General features: G+C 38.5%; 1 protein-coding gene across 4 annotated transcripts in view; it reads right to left on the bottom strand.

The window, feature by feature from the left end:
- Positions 1-14,959, bottom strand: part of FOXJ3 (forkhead box J3) — a 212,635-nt gene that overhangs the window by 43,957 nt on the left and 153,719 nt on the right. For 3 of the 4 annotated variants that reach the window (XM_037827526.1, XM_037827527.1, XM_037827525.1), the window contains one exon: positions 413-514. The exons of the other annotated variant lie outside the window; for it this stretch is intronic. In XM_037827526.1, coding sequence (XP_037683454.1) covers positions 413-514 — 102 coding nt within the window. The remainder of the gene's footprint in view (positions 1-412; positions 515-14,959) is intronic. 4 annotated transcript variants of the gene reach the window in all.

The following is a 14,959-nucleotide window of genomic DNA, read 5'->3' as shown; positions in this document are numbered from 1 at the left end:
CAATAAACATGGGGTTGTCCAAATTACTGATTTTACAGGATTCCACTGACTCCTTGGAAATATGCCAACTCTTCCCCACCACATATTTGAGGGGTAACCAGTTTCGAAATAAATTGATTCAATAAAAAACTGGCTCAGAAATTCTTTCTATCCATGGGAAATGGCAAAATCAAGAATTTAAATGAGGACAGTTTCTCAATAAGCACCTTCTGATTTCTCCCGAGAAATATTTTCTTCTAACTTGTGCATACCTCAAAACATTCTGGACTCCTCTTTCAAGCTGCCATGTAAGGGGAGGCCACATTTATATCACCATTAAAGTCAACCATATATAGCTCCATTACTGTTATAAAGGCAAATTAAATATATCACTCAATGACATTATCAGAAGTGTTTAAAAAAATGAAATTACTTTGTTAGTCACAGTGTTGATTGCCAGAGTTGGAGAGGCACTTCCCGAAATAATACACTCCATTCCCAAAGAATCTGAATCTATGCTATATGGAGTTGAGGCCTAAAATACAAGAACAAAATAAATAATTATTAGCTTATATATCCAGCAACTTTGACACAGTTTGAAGGGATTTCATCAAATTCTCCAATATCCACTTTTGGACTTTGTTTCTGAAAATGACCTTAATGGTATTGAATTCTCTTCTATCATATTTTAATATACTGTTGAACTGCTATCACAAAGTCCATAGGTATGGCAACTCTGTAGCAACTCTTTTAATTGCTTGTGGGGTAGATTCACAAAAATTGTAGATAAAACTCTATTGTGCAGACTGCTAATGGTTCCATAATATAAATTCTCCTCTTTTCCCTTTTAGTAATAGTGCTCTACAGTTATCAACTCCAAGGCTGCCCAGCAAGAAACTACCTTTTCCAGACTCATTTGTAGCTAGTCATGGTCATGTGACTCAACTGTGGCCAATGGGATGTGAGCAGGGGATATGTGTAGCTTCTAGGTCATGCCTTAAAAGAAACTTGCTTGCCTTCCTTTTACCTTTTTCTTTCCCTCTGATTGCAGACTGGAGCACAGATAGGTGGTGGTGATGCTGCTTAACCATAAAGAAGAGGTTAAAACCCTGGGGTATACTGGAAAAACAATATTAGAAGGAAAGTGAACATCTGAATGACCTTGTGGAACACAGCTATTTATCCCCTGACCCATCTATCAACTCTGACTTTTATCTGAGAAAGAAAAAAAGTCTGGTTTAAGCCTCTCAGCTGCGGTTTTACCTCTTTTTCCTTTGTCTATTACAGTAACTGAAAAATATCCTGGCAAAAACAAATTAACAGGAACTCCTTATACATCTAATATGGGTGTCAAAATAATATGGAAGGTTTTCTGCATTTAGTATTTTGGATCTAGATTATGACAATTCATTTCCCTCTCCCAAGAAATGATTATTACATTAAGAAGCCCTTGAGATAGTTCAACTTCAATTGTGAAAGTTAAAGAAGGGCAGATATAAAATAATTTTGTGACTATTATGCAAGTTCCATTTATACTCCCTTCCTGGCAAAAAATACGTGTTCCACGAACAATCTCAATTGAATATGCATTTTTAAGAGATCATGCTGAATGAGCCAAGAACAATTTCACTGAGACAAATTTCTGAGATTAATCTACTGATTACACATCCCTCAGCATGAATTTCTTTCACTAGATAATATATTTGACATGAAGGTAGACAACAGGTATCTTTAATTGAAATGAAAAAAGGGAAAGACTAAGGTCACTCCTGAAAGCTAGACTATGGTACGCAGGCACCAAGTACACACTGAGAGTGAGGTAAAAAATGAAAAAGAGGTTCAAGAGCATAAGTGCTCCAAAGACAATTTTGTCTACATGGCAATTTTAGTACCAGCCAGTGAGTTATACCTAAGTTAGCAGAGATAAGGGGTTACTTTAAAAAGAAGCCAATCTCATGCTTCCCTACCTCACCTCAGAACACACTAGTGGTTCACTATTTAATATAGCCTTCTCCCCACTGGTAGCAAAAGGGAAGGCTGGTTGTGTTACTTCACATAAGTACTCAAACTTTGTTCTTGTCTCCCCATCTATAGAAAAGAGGATTATGCTACTTCCTTTACAGCTTTACAGCATTAATGAAATGATTTATGTAAAGCATTTAACATAGTACCTGGTAGTCACAATAAATATTACCTGCTATGATGGCCACTAGGACATACATGCTACTGAGGATGAAAATCTGCTGATACAGAGGAATACTACTCAATAGTGACTAATTAGAAAGGAGACAGCTTTGGTATGAGGTGCTGTATTCAATCCGACTGGACTCAACACTACAGCTACTATATTTAGATAGTAAATTTTTAAAAAAGAAATTTTAATTAGATATTCTTTCATGAATATGTCAGTTTGGCTCAATCAAGAGTAAAGGACACTCTCTACACTCTTTGACATGCTCATTAGTATGCTATATATTTTATTTGTAGGTACACTGATTCTGTTACTAACAGATCACAAGTAGTCTGATTAGTAAAGCCAGTGGCATTGCAGAAATGTTTGTGGATAACTATTATTATTCCAACCATACCCAAATTCTGGATAAATAAAGTGTAAACGAATCTAACCTGTGAAAGGTTCTTTCTGGTGTTTACTCTTTCCCTCTGTTAAAATCCAACTCATCTAAGTTCCACTTATAGTATGGCAGTGTGTGTGATATACCTATAGACAAATCTTTCCACTAGCAACACCTACAAAGTGTGGTGGGAAAAAAAAAAAAAAAAAAAACAAGCACTGCAGGACTCTGAAGACTAAATAAAACAGGCAGATTGTGGAGAGAAGCAATAACTTGCAGAGACCAGGATGTTGATGAACTTCCTATTTTGTTGCAGTATGCCCTAAGATCAGGTAGTAGATGTGGAGGGCAGACACTAAAGCTGATAGAAACCCTGCTGTCTTTCTCTTAAAGAAACATGGAAAAAATGCAGGTATACAAAGCCAAGCCATCACAGAGAGAAAAGAATCATAAAGGAGAAAAAACTGAAAGGGATCCCCTAATCCCGCATATGAAACACCACAAAAGTCTCAAGGCTGACCCCTGAACGATGCACAAACAGAACAGAATCAAAACAGAGGCTTAAAGAACTAAATTGAAATGTGAATAATCACCCCTGAACGATGCACAAACAGAACACAATCAAAACAGAGGGTTAAAGAACTGAATTGAAATGTGAATCATCACCCACAGAAGGCATGACAGAACTTATAGCTGTAATATAACAGGGTCAACTAACAATTACAACAACAATAACAACATTCTACAGAGGATTATAACAGAACCGAGTCTATATGACAAAACATTCACAATGTCCATGACATAATTCAAAATTCCTAGACATACAAAAACAGGAAAATGTAATCCATTCCTAAGAGAAAAGGCAAAGACAGCAGCATAGGGAGGTGTGGAATTTAGACAGTCCCCTAGAGTTCCCCAGGAACAACTAGAAAATAGTCAGGAACAACTGATGGGGGGACACCCGTGACCGGACAACATCGTACAACAGTCAGGGATGGGTGGAACAACTGAGATTGTAGCACAGAACTGTAAATAAAGCTCCTCAAAACTGCAGAGCTGGCGCCGCTCCCCCACCGGCACAGCAGGCTGAGTTGCAAAACTTCAGTGTGGGAAAAAGAAGCAGTCCCTGACAGGAGCAAGGGCATGTAGCTTACCCAAGCTCCAACTGTGGTTTTAATTAACAAATCTGGACTACTGAATACATGCTATGGGCACAGATAAACCCAGAGAAAGCAGGAAGGAATCCAGAGGTTGATTATGGCAGAGAGGAGGCAGGGCTGACAGAAAAAAAATATATAAATAAATAAAAACAGAGGCTTTTGGAGTCTGCTGAGTTCAGAATATTGGAAAAGGGCTGTGTCCCAAGAAAAGGGGCACACTGAACCAGGTGCCAGCTCTGGTCAACCGGAGAAACTGGGGGGCTGGGGACTGGCTCTGAAAAGGGGACTTCTTGCTTTTTCCCTCTTTTTTTCCATTCTAAGTAGCTTATTAAAGAAAGCCTCAGAAAGATTCAATTGTCAGCACTGACTCAAGCAAGGATGGAGTTAAGATAGAGAGTCAAAGGAAAAACTCAAGTACAGGAGAAAATTCCCTAAAAGTCTTATCTTACCTAAGAAAAGAAGGGGGCAGGGCAGGGACCAACTCATGTGGCCATCCTCCCTCAGAGAACTTAAGACACCAGGGCCCAGGGGAAAAAAAAACAACAGCCTAAGCTTAGCTTATGACACCCTCATTCCCCGGCCTGGACAAGGTCCACTGAGAATTAAATGCACCGCATTTCTTTACGCTGGTGAGGAGCTGTGGGCTGACAAGTGCCACCTACTAGGCAGGATAGGAAAAGCACAGTCTAGAGGCCTAACAGAATCTTCTGGGTCTCACTCTCGGGGAAACGTGATACTGAATAACACCTCCTCCTGAGACCTGGGCCTGTATGCTCTGGGAAAATCTGATTGGGGTAATCAAGGAAATCAGTTGCCTAGACAACAAAAAATTACAAATCACACTAGGAAAAACAAAGACATGGCCCAGTCAAAGGAACAAAGTTACACTTCAACTGAGACACAGGAATTGAAATGACTAATTATTAATCAAACAAATCCCCTAAATAAATTCAAAAATCAAATCAACAAGTTGAGGGAAGATATGGCAAAAGAGATGAAGGATATAAAGAAGACACTGGGCAAACATAAGGAAGAACTCGAAAGTGTGAAAAAACAATTAGCAGAACTTATGGGAATGAAAGGCACAACAGAAGAGATGAAAAACACAATGGAGATATACAACAGGAGATGTGAAGAGACCAAAGAAAGGATTCATGAACTGGAGTTCAAGACATCTGAAATCCTACACACAAAAGAACAGAGAGGGAAAAGAATGGAAAAATATGAGCAGGATCTCCAGGAACTGAATACAACATGAAGCGCACAAATATACATGTCATGGGTGTCACAGAAGGAGAAGAGAAGGGAAAAGGGCAGAAAGAATAATGGAGGAAATAATAACTGAAAATTTCTCATCTGTTATAAAAGACATAAAATTACAGATCCAAGAAGCACCGCATAACCCTAACAGAATAGATCTGAGTAAACCAACTCTAAGACACTTAATATTCAGATTATCTAATGTAAAGACAAAGAGAGAATTCGGAAAGCAGCAAAAGAAAATCAATCCATCACATACAAAGGAAGCTCGATAAGACTATGTGCGGATTTCTCAGCACAAAACATGAAGGCAAGAAGGCAATGGTATGATATAGTTAAGACACTGAAAGAGAAAAACAACCAAGAGTTCTATATCCAGCAAAACTGTCCTTCAAAAATGAGGGAGAGTTTAAAATATTTTCAGAAAAAGAGACACCAAGAGAGTTTGTGGACAAGATACCTGCTCTACAAGAAATACTAAAGGGAGCACTATAGGCAGATAGGAAAAGACAGGAGAGAGAAGTTTGGAGAAGAGTGTAGAAATGAAGACTATCAGTAAAGGTAAAAAGAGAGAGAGAAAAAAAAGAAAAAGAAAATAAGATATGATATGTAAAATACAAAAGACAAAATGGTAGACAGTAGACATCATGTTGCGTGAAATTAGCCAGAAACAAAAGGACAGATACTGTATGGTCTCACTAATATGGATTAATATTGATGAGCAAAATTTGAGAGCTGAGAACATAGGTTATCAGGAGACAGAAAGAGGTTAGAGATCGGGCATGTGATGCTGAAAGAATACAGAAGGTTCAACAAGATTGATTGCATAGATACAGAAACAGAATGGATACCATAATAGTGTGTGATGGTAACACAATATTGTAAGTACTCTCAACAAAGATGAGTGTGAGTATGGATGAAAGAGGAAGGCTAGAGGCATGTATGACACCAGAAGGAAAGACAGAAGATAAGGACTCAGACTGTACAACTTAGCGAAACCTAGAGTGGTTAATAATAGTGATTAAATGTATAAATATACGAATATTTTTATATGAGGGAGAACAAATGAATGTCAACAATGCAAGGGGTTGAAAGTTGGAATGGTATAGGGGAAAAAATACATCAGTGCAAACTAAAGTCTAAAGTTAACGGTAACATTGTAAGATGCTACCATTGACTGTAACAAAGGCAATCTACCAAAGTTAAAGGTCTATAAGAGGGGGATATATGGGAGTGATATGGGATTCGCAGTGGTGGTCATGCAGTCTGACTTTTTCATTGTATTTTATTTTTATTTTTCTTCTATCTTTTGTATTTTTATTCTTTATTTTTTTCCTTTAACCTCTTTCTTTGGGGAAGAAATAGAAATGTCCTCATACAGACTTTGATAGTGAATGCATAATTATGTGATTATACTGGGAATCACTGATTGTTTACTTAGGGTGGACTGCATGTGTGAATAAAATTGTTAAAAAATTAAAAGATGGATACAAGTGCTGGAGAAACAGATGGAGGTGGCTTAAGAGTACATCGACTGATAAACGGAAGGTGAACTATGGTGTATACATACAATGGAATACCAAGTGGTGGCAAGAAGAAATGAAATTGTGAGGTATGCACCTAGGTGAATGAACCTAGAAGACAGTATATTGAGTGAAGTCAGTCAGAATTGAAAAGACAAGCATTATAACACCTCACTAATATGGACCAACTATAATGTGCCAACTCTGAGAACCGAATCTGAGAGCAATCTGAGAGAAAGCTTATGCAAAGGTTCCTAGATTGTAGGCTCTTACCGCAGTCACACCTATTCATGAGTTATAATGGCTGTAATAGTTATCTCTAAATTCTGAGATGCTGAGCTAGTTGGTCCCTGTTTCTTCAACAAGTGAGGCTGGGAAAACTGGATATCCATATCCAAAAGAATGAAAGAGGACCCCTACCTCACACCCTACACAAAAATTAACTCAAAGTAGATCAAAGACCTCAATATAAGACACAGTACCATAAAACTCCTAGAAGATAATGTAGGAAAGCATCTTCAGGACTTAGTATTAGGAGGTAGCTTTTTAGACATTACAAAGCACAAGTGACAAAAAAAAAAAAAGGCAAATGTGAACTTCTCAAAATCAAAAGCTTCTGTACCTCAAAGGTATTTGTCAAAATGGTGAAGAGGCAGCTAATGCAATGGAAGAAAATATTTGGAAACCATGTATCTGATAAGAAACTGATATCTTGCACATATAAAGAAATTCTACAACTCAACGATAATAGTAAAAACAGCCCAATTATCAAGTGGGCAAAAGATATGAAAAGACATTTCTCCAAAGAGGAAATACAAATGGCTAAAAAACACATGAAAAATTGTTCATATTCACTAGCTATTAGGAAAATACAAATCAAGACCACAATGAAGTATCACCACACACCAATAAGAATGGCTGCCATTAAACAAACAGGGAACAACAAATGTTGGAGAGGATATGGAGCAATTAGAACTCTTACTCATTGCTGGTGGGAATGTATAATGGTACAGCCACTCTGGAAGACAGTCTGCTGGTTCCTCAGATAACTAGATACCGAGTTACCCTACAATCCAGCAATTTCACTTCTCAGTATATATCCAGAGGATGGGAAAGCAGTGACAACAAACAGACATTTGCATACTGACGTTCATAGCAGCATTGTTCACAATTGCCAAGAGATGGAAACAATCCAAGTACCCTTCAACAAACAAGCGGATAAACAAAATGTGGTATATGCATACAATGGAATACTACGCAGCAGTAAGAAGGAACAAGGTCTTGAAATATGACAACATGGATGAACCTTGAAGACATAATGCTGAGTGAAATAAGCCAGACACAAAATGAGATATTGTATGTTACCATTAATGTGAACTCTGTGAACAAAGTAAAATAAGTGTCTTACAATGCAGAACATAGGGGACCTAGAGATAGAAGCTAGTGAAGGGGGATCGAAAACCTAACATGCACAGCCATGATAATGAGGGTGAATGTAACGGTACATGAATGGATAAGTATGACTATGGTTCGTTAATGGGATTACATGTTATCAGTGCCACACTGAAGGCGAACATGTTCGAAAATGGTTGTTTAAAGGCATGTAACCTACAGAGTAGCACTACAAATATAAATAAGTGTTAGCGTGATATACTTAGAAGGTATGACACTGGTACAAAGAGTTAACAACAGAGTGGTATATGGAAAACTACCTATTATGTAATATAGACTATATTCAATACGAGTACCTTACCAGCACTATACTAATACTAGGGATGAGTTATTAGTGGCTGATAGAGCTCTGGGATGTTTTATGTTACGATAATTGTTTAAAATAAACATCTGGGATGTTTTATGTTATGATTATTGTTTAAAATTGAGTGTGGTGATTGTACAGCTAAGTAAAGATAATGTGAAAAGCTGACTTTATTTTGAGACAGAATATGTTATGCGAAATTAGGAACCTCCTATTTAGTATGTCAGGCCCTCAATCTTGAGGCCTGCTCTTGTGAAACTTAGGGCTGTAAATGGGAGGCTAAGCCTTCCTATAATTATGCCTAAGAGGTACTGCTAAAGAACCTCTTTTGTTGTTAAGATGTGGCCTTTCTCTCTCTAGGCCCAACTTGGCAAATAAATTCATTAACCTCCCCCTCACGTGGGACATGACTCCCAGGGGAATGATTCTCCCTTGGTGACATGGACGTGACTCCCAGGAATGAGCTTGGCCTTGGGATCGCAGGACTGAAAATGGCTACTTGATCAAAAGGGGTTAAAGAAAGGTAGCAAAATAAGGTTACAGAGGCTAAGAGATCTCAAATAGAGTTGAGAGCCTATCCTGGACCTTTCTCTTATGCAAGTTCCAGCCTGATATCCCAAATGGCCACAGTATTCCATGCCCTTACCAAAAGTAGTTCCCAAATACCTAGGTCCCTATCTGAGACTCTATAAACGCTTCACTCACTGAGTTTTAACTTTCAGAAATGTAAATCCACTACAGGTGCCTAAGCCAGACAAGTCCTAAAACCCAGAGGCGACAGCCTCGTTAAGAACAACAATCATTTGCAGCCCTCTTCCCCATAATGTTGACATCCCCTTTCAATATGAACAAGTTAGGATAGTCACTGCCTAGGCACCCCGGAAGACTGAGAAAGTGATTAAATGAGAGGAAGGGGTAGCAACAGACAAGATACAATTTAACAAAGCATTACAAATACTGAAACTTTATATAAATAATATGTGTGTGCATATGTGTGTGTATACACACACAATTTAGATGCTAGGGCATTAGAACACCTAGAAGGAAATAACTGAAATGGTGGAACTGTAACCTATACCATTCTTTGAAATTTACTCTATAGCTATTCATTGAATTGTGCTTTGAAAAGTCAGCACCTTTCTGTATATATCCTATATTGCACTATAAGGAAAAGAACTGAAACTGTGGAACTGTAACCCATAAGGGTTTTTCAAATTACTTATATAACTCCTTGTTGAGCTGTATTTTGAAAGTTAACACCTTTCTGTACATATGTTATATTTTACAATAATGGAAATAACTGAAATTGTGAAACTGTAACCCACAACATTCTTTAAAATTTGCTACTTGTTAAATCAAACTTTGAAAGTTATCACTGTTCTGTATATATGTTCAAGTTCACAATAAAAAAAATACATTAAAAAAAAAGATGGAGATCATAAGACACTGAAACTGTATCTTCAAAGTGCCAAAAGAATAAAAATTTCATCTAATGAAAATATTCTTCAAAAATGAAGACAGAGGGCGGGGCAAGATGGCAGACTGGTGAGCTGTATGTTTTAGTTACTCCTCCAGGAAAGTAGGTAGAAAGCCAGGACCTGCGTGGACTGGACACCACAGAGCAATCTGACTTTGTGCATACTTCATACAACACTCATGAAAATGTGGAACTGCTGAGATGAGCGAAATCTGTAAGTTTTTGCGGCCAGGGGACCCGCGCCCCTCCCTGCCAGGCTCAGTCCCGTGGGAGGAGGGGCTGTCAGCTCCGGGAAGGAGAAGGGAGAACTGCAGTGGCAGCCCTTATTGGAAACTCATTCTACTGATCCAAACTCCAACCATAGATAGACTGAGACCAGACACCAGAGATTCTGAGAGCAGCCAGCCCAGCAGAGAGGAGACAGACATAGCAAAAAACAGCATGAAAAACTCCAAAATGAAAGCGGAGGATTTTTGGAGTTCTGGTGAACATAGAAAGGGGAACAGCAGAGCTCAGGCCCTCAGGCTCATATGCAAATCCGGAAGAAAAGCTGATCTCTCTGCCCTGTGGAACTTTCCTTAATGGCCCTAATTGCTTTGTCTCTTAGCATTTCAATAACCCATTAGATCTCTGAGGAGGGCCCTTTTTTTTTTTTTTTTAATCCTTTTTTCTTTTTCTAAAACAATTACTCTAAGAAGCCCAATACAGAAAGCTTCAAAGACTTGCAATTTGGGCAGGTCAAGACAAGAGCAGAACTAAGAGAGCTCTGAGACAAAAGGCAATAATCCAGTGGCTGAGAAATTTCACTAAACACCACAACTTCCCAAGAAAAGGGGGGTGTCCCCTCACAGCCATCATCCTGGTGGACAGGAAACACTCCTGCCCATCACCAGCCCCATAGCCCAGAGCTGCCCCACACAACCCAGTGAGACAGAAGTGCTTCAAATAACAGGCACACTCCACAAAACTGGGCGTGGACATTAGCCATCCCTGCAACCTCAGCTGATTGTCCCAGAGTTGGGAAGGTGGAGCAGTGTGAATTAACAAAGCCCCATTCAGCCATCAGTTCAGCAGACTGGGAGCCTCCCTACACAGCCCAGCAGTCCAGAACCGCCCTGGGGGGAGGGCACTCACCTGTGACATAGCACAGTCATCCCTCAAAAGAGGACCAGGGGGTGCACGACCTGGAAGACGGACCCACTTGCAAGTCTCAGGAACCATACGCCAATACCAAGGACTTGTGGGTCAGTGGCAGAGACAAACTGTGGCAGGACTGAACTGAAGGATTAGACTATTGCAGCAGCTTTAAAACTCTAGGATCACCAGGGAGATTTGATTGTTAGAGCCACCCCCACTCCCTGACTGCCCAGAAACACGCCCCATATACAGGGTGGGCAACACCAACTACACACGCAAGCGTGGTACACCAATTGGACCCCACAAGACTAACTCCCCCACTCACCACAAAGGCTAAGCAGGGGAGAACTGGCTTGTGGAGAACAGGTGGCTCGTGGACGCCACCTGCTGGTTAGTTAGAGAAAGTATACTTCACGAAGCTGTAGATCTGATAAATTAGAGATAAGGACTTCAATTGGTCTACAAATCCTAAAAGAACCCTATCAAGTTCAGCAAATGCCAAGAGGCCAAAAACAACAGAAAATTATAAGGCATATGAAAAAACCAGACGATATGGATAACCCAAGCCCAAGCACCCAAATCAAAAGATCAGAAGAGACACAGCACCTAGAGCGGCTACTCAAAGAACTAAAGATGAAGAATGAGACCATAGTACGGGATACAAAGGACATCAAAAAGACCCTAGAAGAGCATAAAGAAGACATTGCAAGACTAAATAAAAAAATGGATGATCTTATGGAAATTAAAGAAACTGTAGACCAAATTAAAAAGATTCTGGACACTCATAGTACAAGACTACAGGAAGATGAACAACGAATCAGTGACCTGGAAGATGACAGAAAGGAAAATGAAAGCATAAAAGAAAGAATGGGGAAAAAAATTGAAAAAATCGAAACGGACCTCAGGGATATGATAGATGATATGAAACGTCCGAATATAAGACTCATTGGTGTTCCAGAAGGGGAAGAAAAGGGTAAAGGTCTAGGAAGAGTATTCAAAGAAATTGTTGGGGAAAACTTCCCAAATCTTATAGACAACATAAATACACAAATCATAAATGCTCAGCGAACTCCAAATAGAATAAATCCAAATAAACCCACTCCGAGACATATTCTGATCACACTGTCAAACACGGAAGAGAAGGAGCAAGTTCTGAAAGCAGCAAGAGAAAAGCAATTCACCACATACAAAGGAAACAGCATAAGACTAAGTAGTGACTACTCAGCAGCCACCATGGAGGCGAGAAGGCAGTGGCACGATATATTTCAAATTCTGAGTGAGAAAAATTTCCAACCAAGAATACTTTATCCAGCAAAGCTCTCCTTCAAATTTGAGGGAGAGCTTAAATTTTTCACAGACAAACAAATGCTGAGAGAATTTGCTAACAAGAGCCCTGCCCTACTGGAGATACTGAAGGGAGCCCTACAAATATAGAAACAAAGAAAGGACAGAGAGACTTGGAGAAAGGTTCAGTCCTAAAGAGATTCGGTATGGGTACAATAAAGGATATTAATAGAGACAGGGGAAAAATATATATGACAAACATAAACCAAAGGATAAGATGGCTGATTCAAGAAATGCCTTCACGGTTGTAACATTTAATGTAAATGGATTAAACTCCCCAGTTAAAAGATATAGATTCGCAGAATGGATCAAAAAAAATGAACCATCAATATGTTGCATACTAGAGACTCATCTTAGACACAGGGACACAAAGAAATTGAAAGTAAAAGGATGGAAAAAAATATTTCATGCAAGCTACAGCCAAAAGAAAGCAGGTGTAGCAATATTAATCTCAGATAAAATAGACTTCAAATGCAGGGATGTTTTGAGAGACAAAGAAGGCCACTACATACTAATAAAAGGGGTAATTCAACAAGAAGAAATAACAATTGTAAATGTCTATGCACCCAATCAAGGTGCCACAAAATACATGAGAGAAACACTGGCAAAACTAAAGGAAGCAACTGATGTTTCCACAATAATTGTGGGAGACTTCAACACATCACTCTCTCCTATAGATAGATCAACCAGACAGAAGACCAATAAGGAAATTGAAAACCTAAACAATCTGATAAATGAATTAGGTTTAACAGACATATACAGGACATTACATCCCAAATCACCAGGATACACATACTTTTCTAGTGCTCATGGAACTTTCTCCAGAATAGATCATATGCTGGGACATAAAACAAGCCTCAATAAATTTAAAAAGATTGAAATTATTCAAAGCACATTCTCTGACCACAATGGAATACAATTAGAAGTCAATAACCATCAGAGACTTAGGAAATTCACAAATACCTGGAGGTTAAACAACACACTCCTAAACAATCAGTGGGTTAAAGAAGAAATAGCAAGAGAAATTGCTAAATATATAGAGACAAATGAAAATGAGAACACAACATACCAAAACCTATGGGATGCAGCAAAAGCAGTGCTAAGGGGGAAGTTTATAGCACTAAACGCATATATTAAACAGGAAGAAAGAGCCAAAATCAAAGAACTAATGGATCAACTGAAAAAGCTAGAAAATGAACAGCAAACCAATCCTAAACCAAGTAGAAGAAAAGAAATAACAAGGATTAAAGCAGAAATAAATGACATAGAGAACAAAAAAACCATAGAGAGGACAAATATCACCAAAAGTTGGTTCTTTGTCAACAAGATTGACAAGCCCCTAGCTAGACTGACAAAATCAAAAAGAGAGAAGACCCATATAAACAAAATAATGAATGAAAAAGGTGACATAACTGCAGATCCTGAAGAAATTAAAAAATTATAAGAGGATATTATGAACAACTGTATGGCAACAAACTGGATAATGTAGAGGAAATGGACAATTTCCTGGAAACATATGAACAACCTAGACTGACCAGAGAAGAAATAGAAGACCTCAACCAACCCATCACAAGCAAAGAGATCCAATCAGTCATCAAAAATCTTCCCACAAATAAATGCCCAGGGCCAGATGGCTTCACAGGGGAATTCTACCAAACTTTCCAGAAAGAACTGACACCAATCTTACTCAAACTCTTTCAAAACATGGAAGAAAATGGAACACTACCTAACTCATTTTATGAAGCTAACATCAATCTGATACCAAAACCAGAGAAAGATGCTACAAAAAAGGAAAACTACCGGCCAATCTCCCTAATGAATATAGATGCAAAAATCCTCAACAAAATACTTGCAAATCGAATCCAAAGACACATTAAAAAAATCATACACCATGACCAAGTGGGGTTCATTCCAGGCATGCAAGGATGGTTCAACATAAGAAAATCAATCAATGTATTACAACACATTAACAAGTCAAAAGGGAAAAATCAATTGATCATCTCAATAGATGCTGAAAAAGCATTTGACAAAATCCAACACCCCTTTTTGATGAATTGAAGGAAACTTCCTCAACATGATAAAGAGCATATATGAAAAACCCACAGCCAGCATAGTACTCAATGGTGAGAGACTGAAAGCCTTCCCTCTAAGATCAGGAACAAGACAAGGATGCCCGCTGTCACCACTGTTATTCGACATTGTGCTGGAAGTGCTAGCCAGGGCAATCCGGCAAGACAAAGAAATAAAAGGCATCCAAATTGGAAAAGAAGAAGTAAAACTGTCATTGTTTGCAGATGATATGATCTTATATCTAGAAAACCCTGAGAAATCGACGATACAGCTACTAGAGCTAATAAACAAATTTAGCAAAGTAGTGGGATACAAGATGAATGCACATAAGTCAGTAATGTTTCTATATGCTAGAAATGAACAAACTGAAGAGACACTCAAGAAAAAGATACCATTTTCAATAGCAACTAAAAAAATCAAGTACCTAGGAATAAACTTAACCAAAGATGTAAAAGACCTATACAAAGAAAACTACATAACTCTACTAAAAGAAATAGAAGGGGACCTTAAAAGATGGAAAAATATTCCATGTTCATGGATAGGAAGGCTAAATGTCATTAAGATGTCAATTCTACCCAAACTCATCTACAGATTCAATGCAATCCCAATCAAAATTCCAACAACCTACTTTGCAGACTTGGAAAAGCTAGTTATCAAATTTATTTGGAAAGGGAAGATGC

The sequence above is a fragment of the Choloepus didactylus genome, chromosome 2, assembly GCF_015220235.1.
Source record: "Choloepus didactylus isolate mChoDid1 chromosome 2, mChoDid1.pri, whole genome shotgun sequence".
In the NCBI taxonomy this organism is placed as follows: domain Eukaryota; kingdom Metazoa; phylum Chordata; class Mammalia; order Pilosa; family Megalonychidae; genus Choloepus; species Choloepus didactylus.
Note: the sequence above shows the minus strand (reverse complement) of the source record. Positions and strands in the feature narration are given on the sequence as shown.